Raw genomic sequence first — 20028 nt, 5'->3', positions numbered from 1 at the left:
CTGGAGACAATGGAGGTGGGAGGGGTGTCCCAAGCCCCAGCTTAAGGACCCTGGAGTAGGACACTGCCCTCCTTGTTCAGCTCCCACCTCAGAAAGAGGTTAACCCACATGCCTAAAAAGCATCTAAAACCCATGGCCAGCAGGAACTGCTTCACCTTCCAGCTTTCAGTTCTGATACCCGAGAGGTTAATTAACACTCATTAATGAGGGAACACAAGGCGCTTGCAGGAGCTTGGGTGGGCATAGGGTGGAGTCAGCAGCAGTAAGACAATACTCAGCCAAGGATGACACAGTCCCAGGCAACTGGCCAGGGATTCCCAAATCCTCTCTCAGTGGTAGACTCCTCTCTTGTATTTGGAGAGAGATGGACAGCCACGTCACTCCAGGGCTTTCTCCGATTTATTAGAAGATGTCTGGGAAAATACATCTTTTCATAAACAAATTATCAAAGAAGAAGGCACCAGAATTCAAGTGCAGTCCAGGCAATGGGCACATGGAGATAAGGCACTGGTGCTTCCACAGGGACAGGCACAATGGCATGCTTCAGCAGGACAGGGATGGGGCTGGAAGAGGGACCAGGATGCAACGAAGACGCCTGCTCTCCGTTCTGGCCAAATCCAGCTTTGCCTCACTCCCACCTCGCAAACTCAGGAGCAGGACCAGCCTGGAAGGGCAGGTGGCTGTCAGTGACAACCCACCAGCGCAGGAAGGGGTCACAACCCATGGGGTGGCAGGGCCAAGTGGGGTAGCAGCTGCAGCCCATGGGGATCATTCTCACACACATCCCATGACAGGGATTGTTCTGCGCTGCCCAGCTGGCAGCTGCCCCAAGCAGCTGCATGTGCCAGCTGCTGAGTGAGATGTGGAAAACATAAAGGAAAAAACCAAAACAAAACAAAACAAAAGGAAGCCTCCCCCCATCCCACCTCCCCCCATTCACCCCTAAAACAGCCCTGGTAAATGCCCAACACCAGGTACTGTCAGGCTGGAAACATCCTTCATTCAAGAAGGATCTCTCCTGGCTCCTTATCTCTCCTTGTAGCAGAAGACCCCAAACCTGCCCTTGCTGGGGAAGCCAAAGCTGCGGACACCGGGCTCTGCAGGGCCACAGTTGGGCCGGGGCTTGACAATGGGGTAGCGGACACTGCCATCTGCCAGCCAGCCAGCATTGCAGCGGTCCAGCCCCAGGAACTTCCAGGCAGAGTAGAGATGCCCCACACGGGCAATCTCAGCCCCTGCATCCTGGCAGCTCTGCTTGGCCTCCTCCAGCGACATCCCATCGAGGTGGTCCAGGTAGAAAACCTCTCCTAGGAGGGAGAGGGGACTATCAGTGCAGAGCATCATCCATAGCATCCCCATCTGAAGCATCCCTGCCTGGAGCATCCCCATCCAGGCTGAGTCCTGTGCCTGAAGGGGGAGGGATGCACATCATCTTCCCCAGGGTACCAGCCCTCACCCGTGGCCCAGCACCCACCTCTGAGCGCAGAGGAGAAGCAGAAGGCATCAAAGCGGTGCAGGTGCCGGTGGCGTGGGCCATAGCTGCGGATGCCTGGGGCAAGGTGCACCCCACCGCAAGGCTTGCGGGGCAGGCGGATGGGGTACTGGACAGTGCCATCGGCCAGCCAGCCCGCGTTGCACCAGTCCAGCCCCTCGCTCCAGGCCTGGAAGAGCTGGTTGAAGTTGGCAAGGATGGCACCTTGGTCCTGGCACATTTGCTCGGCTTCATGGAAGTTGAGCCTGTACTGCCCTCGAGGAGACTGGTAGGGGAACACAATGCCTGGAGGCAGATGTGATGCTCAGCTGGCTCTGTAGGCAGCCCACCCTCCCCAAGCTCAGTCCCAGCAGGAGATGCAAGAGTCCTCAACTTATCCCAAATTCAGGCTCTGAGGCAGGGACCACCCCAGTGTGGTAGAGCCCAAGGCTCAGGAATGCCGTAATGGAGTTGCTCTGGGCATGCAGGTGCCAGTGGTGAGTTGCCAGCGACATCTGGTGGCACAGGGACACAGGGGCTCGGTCCTGGGGACACACCGACGCCCCTCATGGGGACAGCACCTGCATATACAGGGACGCACAGACTATGATAATGGGGTTGCAAGGACCACCACCTCTGGGTCATGTAGACCACAGTCCTGGGGACACACAGACAGTGGCCCCAGGGAGGCATGGACTACTGCTGTGGGGATGAAGATGTCACTATCATGGGGATGCATAAGCTACAGCAACGGGGATGCACAGGCTACAGGGACAGGGACAAAAGGGCCCAGGATCATAAGGACATATGGGCCATGATCCCAGGGACACATGGACCACCAACATGTGGACGGATGGACCAGAGAAACATGCACATCACTACCATAGGCACAGTCACAGGGACCAGTGGGGACAAAACAATGGGAGGCCAGGCCAAGAGGATGGGCAGGGGCAAGCAAGAGGGACATTTCCACAGCTCTGAGCTTGGAAGCAGAGTCAGGGCTGACTCAGGCCCCTCATAGCAAGTGAGCAAGAGGGGCTGGACCAGTCACCAAGGTTTATCACAAGAGGCATTGGGATATCCAGTGCTGGGAGGAGACAGCTGAACATGATGTAGCAGAGCAGGAAGATGGGTGGGTAAAGACAGGAAATGCTGTGGCCATGGGGTCACTCCCAATTCTGACTCCACAGCAGCATCCTCAGTGTCCCTGCTGTGTAGACTGCTTTGGGTTCACTTGCTGCTGACACCCCACAGTCAGAAAACCCTAAGACACCACCCCATCACAGCAAGCATCCTAGCCCCTTTCTGCCCACAACTGGGCTCCCTGAACACCCTGCCTTGCTTTGTCCCCACAGGTGCCACAGGAAGGCCAGGCTCACTGTCTTGGCACAGAGGGTCACATGGTCCCCAGCATGCCCCCACCTTGCAGCCGGAGGTCCACGGTGTCGCTCTCGTCCTCCAGCCCATCGATGACCTCACAGCGATATTTGCCATCATCCTTCAAGTGCACATCACTGATAACCAGTGAGGCCTCATGCCGGCTGGCCTGCTGGATGTGAGCACGGCCCTTGAACTCCCCAAAGGCCACGTAGGTCTTGCCAATGGCCACCATCACATCCTGCTCTTTGGTGTAGTCATCCCGCAGCTTGGACCACTTGATCCGGATTTTCCGCTTATCTCCCAGGTCAGGCTCGTAGTGGTAGTGGCAGGGCAGGGTGACATTGGCGCCATTGTAGCTGTACACAGGGTCTTTGGAGGTTTCCACCACTAGTTTGGCTCCATTGAAGTAATCCACTGGGGACAGGGAAGGAAGGCATGATGGGCAGGTCAGGATCCAGGGCTGGGCAGTGTCCCCAGATCTTCCCTCCAGACACCCCCTCTTCTACCATGAGTATGCCCCGAGCATCCCTGAAGCATCCCTGAAGCATCCCTGACTACTTCTCTGGGCTCCACATCCCCCCAAGAGATGGGTCGCAGCCCCACCCAGAGGCAGAGGGGACTTCAGGCCCCTGAGACAACCTGACAGCTGCCCTTATCCCCAACGTACCTTTGTCCTGCCCGTTGCCCATGTCGTTCATAATATGGTTGTAGTAGAAGCCGTTGTAAAAGGGGTGGTAGGAGCCACTGACCAGCTGCAGCAGGGTGGCCTCCAGGAGCAGCAGGACCAGCAGCATGGCTGGGAAGCGAGCCCAAATCCTGAGCCCGGGCTGAGGAATTCAAGGAGAGGGGTGGAAAGAGCCAGCAGAGCAGCTCGCCTGCCTGCAGGGGAGGGTACAGGCAACATTAGCCGTGCCCCAGACCTGCCCCACAACAGGCGCTGCCAATCCCCTCCCTCTTCATGTTCCCGCCTGAGTCACACCACAAAACAGCACATTCACCACTGCTGCCCTTCGGGGATTATGGAGCACCCGGCCCGGAGGGGAGTGCTGAGACCAAACCGGGGAGGGGGCAGCTGGAGAAAAGGGATCCCAGGATGTCCTTCGAACAGGGAGCAGTGGGAAAACATCATGCAGGGGTGCGGGGGGAAAAGAAGCCCCACTGTAAGTAGCAAGCTCGGTTTACAGAGGCAGCCGAGCGTGCAACCCGACCGAGGAGGTGGGAAGAGGGCTCATGCTGCCTCCACTGTCCCAGCTCTGGCCAAAGCCCAGCGGCACCCACCATCCTGGCCAAGGACCCCTGACTCTCACCCAGGGCTGCTGCTCTGCACCCCAGACATGACTGGCGTCGACCCCATGCAACATGTTTCGCTTCCAAACCACATCCCGTGGGTGAGGCAGCCCGGCCGCCCCCACGGTGCCAGAAACCTGCACTGCTCAGAATTCTTTGTGCCTGGGCACCCATGGGTGTCCTACATGGGGCTTAATCAATGTGCTCCCAGGACTAGCTACTTGTGAGCATTCCCAGAGCCGGCAGAGGGGGCCCGGCACTCAGTAAGCCTCCGGCAGACCCTCTCCAACACCGGGAGGGGTCTGACATACGTGTCCTGCTTAGACAAGGCTTACGAGTGCCTGCAAACGTGCCCCGGGCCAGAGGGCTGTGGGAGAGCGGGTGCTTACTCCCGGCAGGGTCCGATACGGGGGTACGATGGTGATCTCCGGGGACCAGGGCGTGCATGCAATGGCTGGTCTTACCACAGGTTGCTTGCTCCCAGACTCTCCTCTGCGGTCAGTGCCACTGCTCACCGTGGGGTGCAGCCCATGCTTGTCACCCACTGGGACTGCAAAGCCAGTGCCCGAGGGCATGGGTGCACCCGCTTGAGCACAAGCGCAGCTCTGGAGTGGGCGCAGCAGTGAGCAGTGCTGCTGGCATCGGAGCCGCAGGCAAAACGCCACGTGCTGCCCACGCGTCCCAGGGTGGGCTCGAGGCACTGCAGCTTCACACCTCGGTTTGCAGGGCACCAGCCCTGCTCCCTTGGTATCCCAATGCCTGGTGACTTCCCCCCCAGAGCCCAGCGTTGCAGTGACATGATGAGAGCCCGGCATCTTCAACTGCAATGCCAGCGAGCATCATGTTGCAGCACCTACTGCAGCGATGTCTGGCACCTTCCACAGTGACGCCCAGCTCCCTCCGTGGCAATGCCATCTCTCCCTGCCCTCCATGGCTAGCAGGGCACCTGCCACCCTGGGATGCCAGCCCTCCCCAGTCCCAGCGCTTGGGCCAAGCTCTACTCACGCTGGTTGCAGGCAGGCTGCAGGCACGCGTGCAGGCGGGCTGCAGGCAAATGCACTGTGTTTAGGGCTCTTGCAGGGCTGAGAGGAAGCAGCTCCAGGGCCTGCCTCTTAAAGGGAAACACACCCTTTCCCAACCCCCTGCTCACAGCCCAGAGCTGGAGTGGGTGCCCCCAGCCCCCTGCCTGCCTGCCATGCTTGGCTGATGGCCCCACCATGCAACCACACACTGCCCACATGCTGCCCGCACGCTGCACCCACACTGTTAACGCACCTTGTCTGTGATGTTCCAGTTGCTCACATTGCCCTCAACTTGTTAGGGACAGCAGGGGGGAGCAAGGTGCCCCGTTGGGGCTGGTGGGATCTTGTGATGCCCCATGCAAAGCCCTGGGGAAGTCACAGTGAGGGGGGAAAAGAGCCATCCTTTGTCCCACATACAACTGGAGGGACACACCGTGGTTCTCAAGTAAGGGTGGTGTCCAGCACACATGTGGCAGGAGCACCACAGGCACAAGAAGCTCAGGACAGATGGATTGTGTCAGAGGGTGACCTGTGCCCAAGATGTGCAGCCTGGCTGCTCTGGGATTCAGGAGAGGTTACTGAGCTGCAGGGTTCAGCCTCTTCAGCGTCTGCTTCGGGCTGTGTGGACAAAGCAGAGGCACAGAACGCAGGACGAAAGTTCTGGGGTGCCCAGTAGCACTGATGTGAGGGGGCATCATCCCTAAACTTGGATGATACCCTCCATGCCAGCTTCCACTGGCATACAGACATGCAGACCCAGCTGCAAGAAACCCAGATCGAATCCTCACAAAGAGCAGCACGGCGGTGGCACAGCCGGGGGATAGCGGTCAGGGGGTGGACAGTGGGGCCGAACACATGAAGGAACCACAAAGCTGCGTGTGCCCTGACCCATCGACCCGCTGTCCCAGCCCGGTGCGCTGCTTCACCCCCCACTTTGTTTTTTTATGGCAAGGAAATGAGGCATGGGGGCCCCGGTCCGGCTCTTGCCGACGCGCAGGATGGCTTCAGGCCGGAAAGAAAACAGCTCGCGTAAAAATAAACTGCCCCGAGGCTGGCTGCGGGGTGAAAGCGGCCAGGACCCCTTTCTGACACCCCCCCAGCACGGAGCGCTCGGGCTGCGATCTTGTCTGTCCGATGCCGCCGCACTGATAGGGTGCAGCCGTCAAGGAAACGGCGTTATCTGCCGCCAGCGCCGGCACGGCAGCCCCCGTTCCCCGTGGGAAGCCCCGACCGGGGATGGCCGTGGGACCTGAGGTCTGGAGGCACTGCTATTCCTTGTTCTTCTTTTCCCTGCACACCCACCGGGCCCGCCAGTCCACCCCAAGGAGGGACGCAGTGGAGCCGGGCTGCCCAGGGACATGGGAGTGTGACGGCCGGGCACGCCGCCTGCTCGCCTAGCCAGAGCAGCCTGTCCCGCAGCCTACAATGGAGAGGCAATTACATCTCCCGGCATGGGGCCACGGCGCTGCCTTGCATCCTGGCCGAAGAACCCTGGTCCCCGCCAGCCCTGCCCCTTGGGCAGAGAAGGTGGTGGGATGGCATCCCAGATGCATTTTAGCTACATCCCAGCAACCAGTGCCCCGTTGCAGTCGCTTGACCAAGTTGCCCGTGTCCCAGTAACCCAGCGACTGGGATGGTTCTCTCCACCCCGTGCTTGTGCAGACAGACAGACAGCCCTGTCAGGGCACGGTGTCCTGGTATGGACATCCCATTGGTATGGGCGTCCCATTGGTCCAGAGCCCAGGACCAAGCCCCACAGTGTCCTATGCTGCCTGTGCTGCCTGCACCACTTCGCCTCCCAGCACCCATCCTCTGCCCTGCCTGAGGAGGGGAGCAGCAGCAGGGAAAGGAACAGGAATGCTTTCATGCATCTCTTTTCAACAAGAGCTCAAGGCTCACTTTTGGCTATGACTCTTGTGTGAATGTGGCCAACGAGGCCTCTCCCTCCTCCTGGTGAGCAGGCAGCATGGGGAAGGATCTGGCTGCGAGCAGACCCGAGGAAAAATGAATCCCCTTCACTTCTTACCACAAGGGTTATTTTTGACACTTCTGGGATGGTCCCTTATTTGTTTTCTGCTCCCTGAGGGGGGCCCTGTGTAGGACCACAGGTTTCAGAGTAAGCAAAGCTGCGCAGGGTCAGTGTAGCTCTGACCCAGGTGCACATGTTTAGGGCATGTGTTTAGGGCTGGCTGAGATTTTGGCTGAACGACAGCCATAAAAATGTCATCCCTGTCCTCTCTGCCTCAAAGCCAGCGCTGACAGCTCCACTGTGGCCCCATCAGAGAGATTTGTCCATGAAATGTCACTGGCACTGGATGATTCCAGCAGGAATCTGTTGCCAAGGCTGAAAGTGGGGAGGAACATTCAAATTACTGGTAGGATGGAAGAGATCGTGAGCTGTGCTGGGCTTTCCAGGTGGCGGCAAGAGGATGCTCTCTGACGGATGCTTCCTGAAGAACCATATCCCAGCAGCTGGCAGCACAGGCAGCCTAGTCAGCAGGCAGCAGGGTGCCGCAGCGTGCTGGCCATCCTGGCCTTCCTGCTGCTCCAGTAACCCGTCTGCATCCGGGAAGAGCATCCGAGGGATAGGGACAAGCTGTGAGGGCTGTGCATGGTGTGGAAGGCACCCTGGGTCTCATCAATGCCCCCTATCCTGGGGCTCCAGAGAAGGAAGGAAATGCCACAGGGATGGGAAGGGGCTCAGCATCTGCCAGAGGAGCTCACTTGGGGGTCAGAGTGGGCAGGGGAAAGCAGCAGCCAGGGCTTGAAGATGCATTGCCTACTCTGACACACGGCATCTGCTCCCATCGCTCTCCTTATGGAGCCTCTGCCATGTCTCTGGCTCAGGGCTGTCTTGGCTGGACTTAAAACGAACTGCTCTTATCTCTGCACCAGCTTCCCGGTGATAAGGACGGCATGTCTGGAGGTGAACCAGGCAGACTGTCTCCCCTGGCCCTGGCTCTAGCTGTGGTTGCTATTTATGACCAAGCAGCCACAGCCACAGTGAATGCAGTCAGACCTCTGCAAGCAGCCCCCCAGCCCTCTGGTGCCTGGGGCTAGCATCCATGGCATCAGGCAAGAGCCTACCTCCCATGGGCAAGGCCAAAGACAGGGATACCAGGCCGAGCAGGGCACTGCTGGCAGCAGGAATGTGCATGAAGGTTGTCTGGCGTTGTGGGTACAAAGACCTGTGGTGGGATGCAGGTGGTCCTTGGCCATTTGTGCCAGCCTCAGGGGTCCTTGCCCAGTGTGGCAGAAGACTCTGGAGAGGAGCAAATCTCCCCATCTCTGTTCACTTCAATGCTCCTTCCCTACAAGGGACCCCATTCTCAATGCAGGGGGATTCTGCTCCAGAAGCCTCTATCCCTCAGCACTGCCCAGGAGGGGTCTGCTGGGCACATCCTTGCAGACAGCCCTGGCAAAACCCAGAGCTCACTCATCCTGGGAGCACTCTGGGGTGTACAAGCTGATCTAGCTCCAAGCTGGCGTATTTGCTACAGCATCAAAGCCAAAGGAGGAGACGCAGGGTGTAGGGTGCTGATAGAAGCTTCCCCTCCCCAAGTCCCATCCCGCTGCACCTGGCCAGCTGCGAGCACAGGCTCCAGCAGCTGACAGGGTGGAGGCAGCACGGAAGATGCACATGAAGCCCAGATACCCTGTTTTTCAGACAGGGAAGAGAGCTGGGAGGGTCTGTCAAAGCAAGAGAGGTGTGAGGTCAGCACAGCAGCTGGCAGCCCCCCAGCATGGAGAAGCTGGGGGGCTCAGAGGGGATCCTGATGGATCACTGGACCTGCCAGTCTTTGGGAGATGGCTCTCAGGGAGGCACAGAGCAGACAAGCCAACGGTCCCAAAGTTTCAGCTGGTTTTAATACTGTCAGAGACACCCTAGAGCGGGGGGGCTGCTGCCACCATCCCCACCCAGGCTCCCTTGGCCCTTGCCAAAGCGAACCCATTGCTGGCCCAGCCCCAATGGCCACTTCATATCCCACCAGGCAGGGGAAGCATTGCTGCCAGCCCAGGACCACCAGCCCACACTCCCACCTGCCAGTGCTGGGTCTCGCTCATCTCCTACTGCTAATCCTGAGGGCTTGAGCATTGCAAGAGGCTCCTCTCCACCCCACAAAAAGAGGGAAAATATCAGGTTACAAAAAGGCTCATGTCACAGCTCTACCTGCTGCATTTGGGTGGTTTAACTACCACCTTCCCATCTTTTTCCCACACCCTTGTGGCTTACAAACCATCCCTCCCCACCAGCAGATCATAGTCCCCCTGGTCACCACTTGGTTCTGAGGACAAGGCACCTCCAGGCACCCCAAACTGTAGTAAGCTGGGGTTGGCAGCAATGTTGAGACTTGGGAGGACACTGGAGCTGGTACTCCAGGAAGTGGAATGCAGAGTGCCTGCCAAAATGCCAGCCTGATGGAGCACCCAGCAGGTAGAGCCACCAGCAGGAACCCAGTGCCTCTTGACAGGAGACATCTCATCACTCTGCTCGCACTATGTGGTACTGACACCACAGGCAAGGATATCCAGGGCCTGGCAAAATGGGCAGGGGACAACAGCTGAGTTTTTCCAGAGGATTTTCAGAGCCCCTGCTTGCCGACACGAAGGGAGCAGGAGGATGACAGAGGCTGCAAGCCTGGGGTGCCTGCCCTAAGCCCCTGAAAACTGCTGTGCCTCAAGAAGGTGCAGACAAGGGACTGCCACTGCCTGCAGCCTCTCTGTTGAAAGCAAAAGCAAGAAGGGGAAGAAAATTTGTCCCCAGGTTTAGCTGCAAGTATACAACCAAGCAGGACAGGGTCCCCTAGCAAAGCCCCATTTGCAGGATGGGGTCCCTCAAGGAAGCCCCAGTGGCAGGAGAGGGTCCCCCAGTCCAGTCCCAGTTGCAGGAGGAGGTCTCAGCCCTGCCTGGTGCAGCAAAAGGGCAGAAGCCATTCCCATATCCCACCTGCAAGGGCCCCCCAAAGTGCAGTGCTGCAGCCCCAGCACCAATGCAGGGCAGGGGAACCCTCTCAGCTGCCTCCAGAGTGTGGGGACATAGAGAGGGGGGATAGTGAGGTCAGAGCAGGAGTGGGCAGGGGCAGGCAGGGTGCAGGCCAGGTGTCGGGGAAGAGCAGCCCCGTCCTCACTCCCCATGCTCCTACTCATCGCAGCCCAGCAGCTCCACACGCAGGGTGATGCGGTTGTGCCAGGCCACAGGCAGGATGCGGACAAAGCGGGCATAGAAGGGCACGTCGAATACATTCTTCTTGTGTGAGTAGTTGTCACTGTTGCCATGGAAGATCTAGGAAGAGAAAGGTGGGTGTCAGCGCTGCTGGGACCTCCCCACCACCACCCATCCCTCCCCACCATGGCATCCTTGAGCCCAGGGAGGTCACAGTCCACTTTGCCCTCCCCACACCCACCTTAGTGCTGTTTGTCTGGCCATCCCGGTACAGGGTCCAGGATGTGCCATTGTCACTGTAGGCCACCTTGTAGGCTGCCACGTACTGGATGTGCCCAAAGTCACGAGCTCCTTGTGTGATGATTCCCGTCACCTTCTTCTGGTCCCGGAGGTCAATCTGGCACAGAGACAAGGCTTGTCACAACTCCTTTGCAGAAACAGTGCTCCCACCCTACAGCACCCAGGATGAGCTGGCTCTCGGGGGTCAGGAATGGAGAAAACACCACTCAACTTCCACTCCAATACCAGAGCAAGCCATAAAGTACTACTGTGAAATATCTGATCATTCAACACTCACAGCTTCCCTCAAAGTAATTAAAAGTGGGCAAAAACTCACTGCCTCATATCCCTTGCCCACCCCTGCCCATGTCCACATTTTTTGCTGAAAACATCAATGTGGGAATGACAGCAAAAAATCTCAATTAAAAAAAATAAAGGATTCCCAGAGGAAATTTATTTCCACTGGAAAGTAATTCTGGCTGAGAAAATATGCTGTTCAACATAGGCTGACATTTGGGTTCTAAGTGAGATGGTTTCCATTCTCTTTACTCTGCCACACTGCAGTATTGCTGCTGGCATAGGATAAATGAGTGAAGGAGCTGAAAGTCTCCTTAATTTAGTTCTTTTTCCATGCTCATCAAGGGCAATTCCAGTTATACAATATAAATCCTGAATGCATATGCAAATTTATACACACATGAACAAACAGGCAGTCTGTGGTGCAACAGCCCAACTCAGCGTGTCATCCTGACCCCATCAGCCAATGTCTTGATAAGCTGGTTTATTTAAGGCTGTGAAGCAGCTGCTTTTAATCACTTCCCAAATAAAAAGCGGGACAAATATCTAAACTGCTTTGTCCTATTATGTCACGGAATCATGTGAAAAGTATAAAAACAGGGGAAGAAAGGAAACCGAGAAGGAAATTTCATAACTATTTGTTTCCATTCCAGACTGGGAAAAGAAAAGCAAACCTGATTTTTTCCTGCAAAACAGAAATGCAGCGTTTTGGGCAGCCAAAGGGTCATGGGACAGTCACCCCAGGCTGGGATGGCATTTCCTCAGGGGGTGATGCAGAATTGGGAAGCTGTATGCTCAATGCACTTCACAAGGTACAGAGACAGCACCACCCTGTCCCTATGGGCACTGATGTTTCTGACCCAGAACTGCAGGACTGCTGCTAAAACCAATGGCTGTGATCCCATCCTGATCTGTCCCTGTGATCCCAGCTCAGCAAGTGCCCCACAGAAAGGCTCTGGCCACACCATGCCAACAGCTCTGCCCAGTGTTTCCCACTGTGCCCACACTCCTTCCAGCCACCTCAGCACAGGAGGTGACCTCAGGCACAGGAGGTGGCCCCAGCCACAGCCAGAGGAGCTGGGGAAGAGACACAACGTTGCAGAGGGAGGGCCCAGAGACGCACCTGCAGCCACTCGGACTGGCCATTGTGGAGTGCAGTCCAGGCATTGGTTTTGCCTGCCATGTCCAGGCGAGCATAATGGGGGTGCCAGGTAAAGGCATCAATGCCCCAGGTCTTGAAGACACTGGAGGCTGTGATCTGCTGGTCGGAGATCAGGCGGGATTTCATGCCCAGAGGCTCCGAGCAACCTGCCGTGTTGAAATACACTGTAACACAACAGTTTACACAGGCAGTGAAAAGGAAAGAGTCCACTGCACCGACGCGAGCAAAACCCCCTCAGTCCTGCAGAAGCCATTCCCACATTTCCCATGTTTCCACTGCCTGGAGCAGCAACAGGGCGAGGCAGGGAACTGCTCAGCAGAGGCACAGGCCTGCCTTTCCCCAGGATTTTTAGCTCCAAGCTATTCCCTGGCTCACAGTGCCTCCTGCTGCAGAGACGAGCAGATGTCCCCACAGCACAGTACAGCCCTGGAATACAGAAAGCTTTGGCAGGAGTCAGAGGAGGATGTTTTCACCAGTGAAGAGACCAACACAAAGACATCCCCAGCCAAAAGCATGGATGGCACCGCCCCCACATAGCAGCAGGACAGGACCCAAGCCCCCATAGCATTCGACTCCCACACCAACATGCAAGTCCTGCTTGGCTGCTGTGCTGCAGAGCAGGAATGCAGGTTGCACAGGGAAAGGGTTCACCCCTCATGTTTCCCAGAGGACTTTGATCCTCTGGTGCTTTTCACACTCTCCAGCAGGAAGAGCAGCTGGTTCACAGCTCAGACAGGCAGGGAGCACCATAAAAAGTCCTGGCTTGGCAAGGTGTTAGTAGCATGAGAATGCAGCTCAAGATGGCTGAGCCAGTGGGATTAACAGCTTGTGCTCCCCAAACACACCCCAGGGTATTTCCAGGCATCAGCCTGAGGGAAAAAAGCACCGACAAATCCCTTCTCCTGGGGGATCAGAACAAGGACAAGGGGTGATGGCCTGCTCCATGTTATCCCCTGCCCTGCAGCCCCTGAGTGCGGGGACAGTCACCAACATTTACCGTTCATCTCGCAGCCGATAAGCTCAAAGCGCAGCGTGCAGGCACGGCGGCACATCACAGGGTAGATGCGGATGAACTGCGCCGTGATGGGAGGGTTGAACATGTTGGTCTGCATGGTGCCGTAGTCCATGTTCCCCTCAAAAACCTGCAACAATGAGCAGGGCTGAGTGGCCCAGCCCTCCCACAGCATCCCACATCAAATACCTTACACAGCAGACTGACAGACCTCAGCAATGCCAATAGCAAAAGGGCAGAGAGCAGGAAGCTGGGCTCTGCTTTCATGGAGCAAGTGCATGACTTTACAGCAGCTTCAAAACTCTCAACAGTTTTGCAATACTCCCAATTTCATCCTCACCCCCACAGAGCCACACATGCAGCAACACCCACTGTCTCCCACTACCACAATGCTCCTCAAATCATGACAAGCATAGAGGTGGCTTACTTCTTTATTTTTAACACAACAAATAAGAGTTGTGTCATGTTTTCATGCATTTTTTTCCACTGATGCAGAAACAAGAGGAATTTTTCTTTTTTTCAAAAGCAAAGCAGATACTCCCAACCATTCCCTGGATGCTCAAAAAACAACCAGGAGACACTTGCCATAAAGAATTGAGTGGAGAGCACTGCAATCTGTGAACACTCCTGCTTTGAGAGACACACTCTCAGCTCCTGCTTGGTGCAGCACTGAGCCACCCAAGCTGTTCAGTAGCACTCCCAGACCATTCCCAGTTCCCACAGTGTGTCAGTGATAAAGATATTATCTGAATGACCTAAATACGTCAGTGCTGCTTCTTTAGTTATGCTTATTATGGTCAATTAAACAGAGGCAGAGAGTACTGCTCAGAGCTGGAACTGCCTGTGCCATCTCGCAGCTAGGATGGTTCTGAAGGTTGCCCCAGGTTCAAAAGCATTTTCCCACCCACAGGGACAGTTTGGGATGCACCTCACAGCCACTCCAGCACTGGGTGGGGGGAGCTGGGACATCCCCTGTGCAGAGCATCGCAGCCCACCTTGTCTACATCCCGTTTCTCATCCTTGAAGAAGGTGAATTCCCTCCCATCTAGGCTGTAGGCGACTTTGTAGGCACGGACGAACTCCTGTTGCCCCACACGGCGTGCACCCTGCGTGATGATCCCACTCAGCCGCATCTTCCGCAGCAGATTGGCCTGTGGACAGGAGGAGGATGAGCCAGGCACAGCATGGATGGAGTGCACAGCCCCTGCACCCACCTGCACCACCAAGCCTGGATGGGAGGATGGGCTCACTCTCAGACTCCCGGACTGGGAGAGAAGCTGCCCAGGGTGCTGTGGCTTCCTCCAGGCAAAACCCCTCCATCCCTCTAGCCTTACATCCCGCAGTGAGAAGACCAAGGATCACCACCTCAGGTTCCCATCTTCCTCCAATGGACTTGCCTTCTCCAGGCACATCCCAAGATGCCCCTGTGTGGAACCTTGCTACAGAAATTTAGCCCCACATTTGCCAATAGGAGCAAGGAAAACCCATGACAGTAGTGCTGCAAGATCGGCCATGGCTACCAGGGCTGCTGTCTATGCTGGTGCCCCTAGTCCTACAACAGGTACCTGGATCCAGGGGCTCTTGTCATAGTTGCTGGAGGTCCAGGCATTGACAATGCCATGGTTGTTGAGGCGGGCAAGCTCCGGCCCCCAGCGCTGGAGGCCAAGGAAGCCATAGTAAACAGAGGATGCTGAGAGCTGGGCATCAGAGATGGCTCCTCCTTCCATGCCCAGAAGAACAGCACAGCCTGTGGGCAGTGGGGAGATCAGGACCAAAGAGAGACAGTATCAGGGAGCAGAACTAGGGATCATTTGTTTCTTGTCTCAGGACAGAGCAGGAGATGGAGGCCAGCCCTAGGATCTGACTGCCCCTCCTCCTCAGCCCTCATCCAAAACTACACCATCCATCAGTCTCCCTCCTCACAGCTCAGAGGTCTGGGGTGAAAAGGCCATCCTGAGGCCCTCCCTGAGAGGAGGCAGCACCTTCACAAGGATATTCTCTCCATTAGGACCTGGATAGGAGGCATCAAGGACTGCCAGCACACCAGCACTCACAGCTGCCCTCCAGGTCCCCTAAACCAGCTGGTGAGGTCTCTCCCGGGGACATTGGCAATGATGGGCAGAGTACAGAGGAACAGGGAAAGGAAAGAGAATTCTGTACAGTTGGTGTCGGGGACTTACGGACATGGCAGGTCTTTCCCAAGAATGGAGAAGGACACTTGCAGGTGTAGTCACCATCCAGGTCCAGGCAGGTGCCTCCATTTTTGCAAGGTTGGGAGGAGCACTCATTCTTGTCTAGGAGACAGACCGAGAGAGCTCAGGAGGTGATCCCGGAGCCAGTCCCAGAGACGAGACCCCTCATTCAGTGCAGCAGAAAGAGGGGGAGATATCCTCTGAGCAAGGCCATGGCAGTGTCCTTGCTGATAGGGTGGCTTGAGTTGAAGTTCTAACCCAAGGAGCTGTCTAACATCATGTCCCCACTGAGTGTAGCCACACGGTGCACTGGGACACTCAAGGCTGGGAGCCCATATGGAGCAACCTGAGCCTCAAGGCATCCCTTGTCTCACTGCGCAAGACACCATGCCCCTCCAGAGACGCACAGTAAGGCTCAAACACAGTGTCCCTGTGCCACGATCCTTCCCTCCACCCTGCAAATTCCAAAACCACCCCTGGTCCTGACACAAGCTGGTGCCCCACACAGTCACAACTGCAAACATTCACCCACGACTGCCATCCTGGAGCTGTCTAGGGTTTCCCCAAGCCTTAGTGGACAAGTAGCTTCTCCTGGCCCCGCCACACCCCTATACTCACTGTTCTGGCAGTGCACCCCATCGTATCCCATGGGGCACTTGCAGACATAGTCAGTGAAGACATCACCCCGGTTTGGAACCAGCTGGCACTCGCCATTGTTGTGGCAAGGATTGGGGTGGCAGGGGCCTGAGGAATGAAAAAAACAGCTGTAATACAGGCACGCATGGAAAATAAAGAGCATCCAGTGGGCTCCCACTCCCCAAAGACATTGCATTCACCCCAGGCATATCCTGTCACCGTATCTCTGCTTGGATGTCCATTTTATGTGTCCATCCACCATCAGCAAGGCTGGACCCCAGAGGCAGTGGTGCAGGGCCACAACAAGGGCACACTAACTTGCCATAAGGCTCCTGGCCTTCTTGGAGCACCCATGAGAGGGTCAGCTCCTCACCTTTCTCCGTCTCATTGCAGTCAATCCCAATGTAGCCCTCAGGGCAGATGCAGAAGAATGGGGCCTCGTTAATCCCAGTCAAGCAGGTGCCCCCATTCTGACAGTGGTTCACATCACAGAAGTCACCTGGAAGTAAAGCCATGTGTCACTGCAAACCATCCCAAGGTGGGCATCCACCAGAGCCCCACAGAGGCACACAAGGGCATCCCAACCCAAAAGCAGGAACTGGTCTGCTGCAGATTCCATGGGAAGGGGAGCACCTTGCAGGGACTGGCTGCTGGATGCTGCACAGGGCTGCTGGCATTCATTAGTGATGGCTGAGATCAGGCGCATGAGAGAGCAGCAAGGACCTGCTCTGCCCTGACACATTAAAAAAGGTGTTTAACAGAGCCTGCACACGAAAGTGAGAATAGGGTAGCCCAGGGTTTCAGAGCATCAAATGTTTCTGACACTTGGCTAAGAAGCAGGGCTGGCCAGGCTGGGATTCGCTCAGGCACAAGCAGGACAGGATCATTCAAGGGAAAGGGGCTGGTGCCATTGCTGGGTTTTGTTGATGGAAGTTTGTACTTGTAAGAACACAAACAAAGAAATTGTAAGGGGAGCCTGCATGCCTCAGTTTCCAGATGCTGGAGACATGTAGGGAGGGAGCACAGGGTCCATCCCTGCAGGACGTCTGCCAGACTTCCATCATTCTCCAAGCAGCTTCACAAGGCAGCTCCAGCTCACAGGCAGGTTGCCCATGGGAACTGTTCAGGTTGCTCTATTTTCCCTGCCTGTTCCTCCACCTCCAGCATCTCCCGTGGTATAGGGTTTACATGGCAAGGTGGTGGTGGCAGGGGGCTGCAAAGGTGGCATCTCCAAGAAGACATCAGGAGCTGCTGCCATGGTGGAGACAGCCAGTCCCAGAAATGCCAAAACAGACCCTCTGCTCCCCAGGGCTGTGCCCATCACCAACACTCAAGTTGCTTCTGTGATAATATACTCAAGATAAGGTAAAAAACACTGCACAGCAGCTGTGGGCAAGGAGTGAGAAAAATGTGGGAGAAACAGCCTTGCAGAAACCCCCGTCAGAGAATAAGGAGGGGAAGGAAATGCTCCAGGGGCTTGAGCAGGGATGCCATTGCAACCCATGAAGACCTGTCTCCCTGCAGCCTGTGGAGGACCACTGGGGAGCAGATATGCACACTGCAGCCCACGGAGGAGGTCGGACTGGAGCAGTCTCTTCCTCGTGGGCTGTATATCTCATGGAAAGGACCCACATCAGAGCAGCTCATGAAGAACTGCAGCCCATGGGAAGGACCCATTCTGGATCTTTTCCTTCTTTTTCCCACTCTGTCCTGTTGAGAAGTCAGAGCAAGGGTTGAACCCAGGTGGAGACCCGGGAATAACCCTGTGCTACCTACATGACCTGGAGAAGGTGGAAATTAACAAGCTGTGGGCTTGCTGCCCAGACCCACACCAAACACAGCAGTTCTCATTAGCCTAAGCTACTACTCAGTGAGCTCCTACTAATTAGTCCTTTAATAGCAGGACTCCTTAGAGTTAATCCCACTCTTCATGACACTCCACATCTCTAGGGTACACACTGGTGGCTGACAGGCCAACAACAGATGAAGGTTTCCAAAAAGATGCTGAAGCTCCCTTAGTCCAGCCTCAGGAGGCAGAAAAACTTGGGCATGGTTCAAGTCACTGCCTGCACTGCCCAGCCTGTTCTGCATGACCTCATGCTCCATCAATGCGCTGCCATGAGCTACACCATGGGAGGAGAGGGCTCCTGCTGATACAGGGGATGCCTTTGCCCCACACTCCTCCACAAGTCTCGGGCACATCCAGCCACCCCAAACCAGGGATCTCTCCCGGCAGCCAGCCAAGACCTTGTGGACAGAGTTACTTCTGTTCAGCAGCGGGAGCCAGCTGCCTCCCCAGGCACAGAGCGCCAAGGAATGTGTCCTCCCCAGCATCCTCACTGCCTCCAGTGCAGGAGTATCTAGGGTGGGACACAGCAGCAAAGCAGCAAGGGCTCCTCCCAGGGTCGGGACAGGAGGGGTCCCAGTTTTATACTTTAGTTATTCCAAGTAACTGGACTTCTTTTTACCCCCTCCCAGGAATTATCCCTTACGTGGTGGGTCTCAGTAGCCAACCCCCTGCCTAGTAGCGAGGCACACAGATCACATTTTCCACTGTAGCAAGCAGTTTTGGATGCTCCTGTTTCTGGGCTGTTGTGGACCTGGGTTCGGAGCAGTACAGCATCTCCATCCTCCACATACACATTTTTCTCTGGTCGGTGACAGAGCTGTCACGGGCTGAACACTCGGGAACCAAGGCAACAAAGATCAGACACCACTTTTGGAAATGTTTGCTTATATGAACCCACAGGCTAGCTAAAAGGCAAAAATAACATCCTCTGAATACTGGGACAGCTCATCCCAACAGGGCTGGGGGAGGTCAGGTCTCAAGAGGGGAAAAAGGGCACCTCAGCCCAGGGAGAGCAAACACAAACAGGGCCTTCCTCATCCTCTCCTTCTGCCCTTTGACCCTTGGCCTGAAGCCTCTGCTTGAGCTTTGCTCCCCTTCTCTCTGGTCTCGTCCATCCCTTCCGGAGCCAACCACCCCAGATCTGACGCTCAGGGTGATGCTCGTGCTGCTACTCCCCGCGGTTCTCCCGGCCAGGTCAGCCGGGTGCGCAGTACCAGGCGGTTCCAGGGGGATTGTTTACATTGTGGGCACGGTTTTCTGACTCTGAAAGCATGGGATTCCCGGCTGAGCGACTCCCGGCTTGGGAGACAGGACGGGGCCGTGGACCCGAGTTCCTCCCTGGGGCTACGCACCCTCTCACTCAGACCCCTGCACCCTACACATGGTAACCAGGACCTCCTCACCCTGCACCCCACATTCTCTCGCTCTGCATCCCGGATCCCTGGCACCACCATTCCCCGGCATCTCGGCTTCCCCTGCATACCGGACAACCCCTGCACCCTGGATCCCCTGCACCCTGGATCCCCTGCACTCCAGATCCTCAGCATCCCGGGATTCCCTGTACTCTGGAATCCCCTGAACTCGGGATCCCCTGCTGCTCACGCTCCCCGGCACTCCAGACCCCCAGCACCCCAGGCTCCTTAGCACCCTGGATCCCCTTGCACCCCGGGATCCCCGAACTCGGGCACTCCAGCACTCCAAGGTCCCTGGCAGCCAGATTTTCCTGCACTCCGGATCCTCGGCATCCCGGGCTCCCCGGCACTCACCGGACACGATCAGCAGCAGCGAGAGCCCTGACGCCAGGGCGAGCAGCACTCGGAACTCCAGCCTCGCCATCCTCATCCTCGTTCCGAGCCGCGCCGAGCCGTGCGACCTCCACCGAGCCGCTCCGCTCCGCCGCGGGGCTCGGGGAGGGCAGTGACTCAGCCCGGCCCGGCGGCCCCACGTGCTCCGCCGCCCGCCCCCGGGGCGGGACCGGCCCCACCGCGCTGGGCACTGCCCCGCTGAGGGTGTGCGCCCCTGGGGAGCCTTCGCGGGGGGAGCAGGCAGCACTGGGGGTGCAGGCAGCACTGGGGAAGCGGGCAGCACTGGGGGTGCAGGCAGCACTGGAGGAGCGGGCAGCACTGGGAGTGCACGCAACTCTGGGGAAGCAGGCAGCCCGTGGGGTGCAGGCAGCAAGGAGGGAGCAGGCAGCAAAGGGAGGACCGAAGCCAACCTAGGGTGCAGGGTTCAGGCAGGCAGCAGGCGGACGAGAGGCAAAGTTGGGAGCTGGCCTCA

The 20028-nt window shown here is 56.9% G+C and overlaps 2 protein-coding genes across 4 annotated transcripts; both read right to left on the bottom strand.

Annotated features, from left to right (window-relative positions):
• Positions 1-388: 388 nt before the first annotated feature.
• On the bottom strand, positions 389-5677 carry HAPLN3 (hyaluronan and proteoglycan link protein 3). 2 transcript variants are annotated; one of them, XM_071569001.1, is made up of 5 exons: positions 5414-5677; positions 3519-3730; positions 2894-3265; positions 1475-1777; positions 389-1307 (listed from the first exon to the last, which is right to left on the bottom strand). In XM_071569001.1, exons 2-5 carry the CDS (start codon positions 3643-3645, stop codon positions 1027-1029), a joined length of 1083 nt encoding a protein of 360 aa, XP_071425102.1. In that variant the 5' UTR covers positions 3646-3730; positions 5414-5677; the 3' UTR covers positions 389-1026. The 2 variants fall into 2 exon arrangements, with proteins under 2 accessions (XP_071425102.1, XP_071425101.1); XM_071569000.1 differs by lacking the exon at positions 5414-5677 and adding an exon at positions 5144-5372.
• A 3328-nt stretch (positions 5678-9005) lies between these two features.
• Positions 9006-19706, bottom strand: MFGE8 (milk fat globule EGF and factor V/VIII domain containing). Of its 2 annotated transcripts, none has more exons than XM_071568997.1 (10): positions 19518-19706; positions 16276-16401; positions 15885-16010; positions 15255-15368; positions 14640-14821; positions 14070-14225; positions 13060-13204; positions 12024-12226; positions 10566-10721; positions 9006-10444 (listed from the first exon to the last, which is right to left on the bottom strand). In XM_071568997.1, exons 1-10 carry the CDS (start codon positions 19591-19593, stop codon positions 10301-10303), a joined length of 1428 nt encoding a protein of 475 aa, XP_071425098.1. In that variant the 5' UTR covers positions 19594-19706; the 3' UTR covers positions 9006-10300. The 2 variants fall into 2 exon arrangements, with proteins under 2 accessions (XP_071425098.1, XP_071425100.1); XM_071568999.1 differs by having other exon boundaries at positions 12024-12208; positions 19518-19705.
• Positions 19707-20028: the final 322 nt, after the last annotated feature.

This window comes from Pithys albifrons, chromosome 13, assembly GCF_047495875.1.
Source record: "Pithys albifrons albifrons isolate INPA30051 chromosome 13, PitAlb_v1, whole genome shotgun sequence".
Classification (NCBI taxonomy): Eukaryota; Metazoa; Chordata; class Aves; order Passeriformes; family Thamnophilidae; genus Pithys; species Pithys albifrons.
The sequence above is the reverse complement of the archived record's forward strand: the minus strand, read 5'-3'. Positions and strand labels throughout refer to the sequence as shown.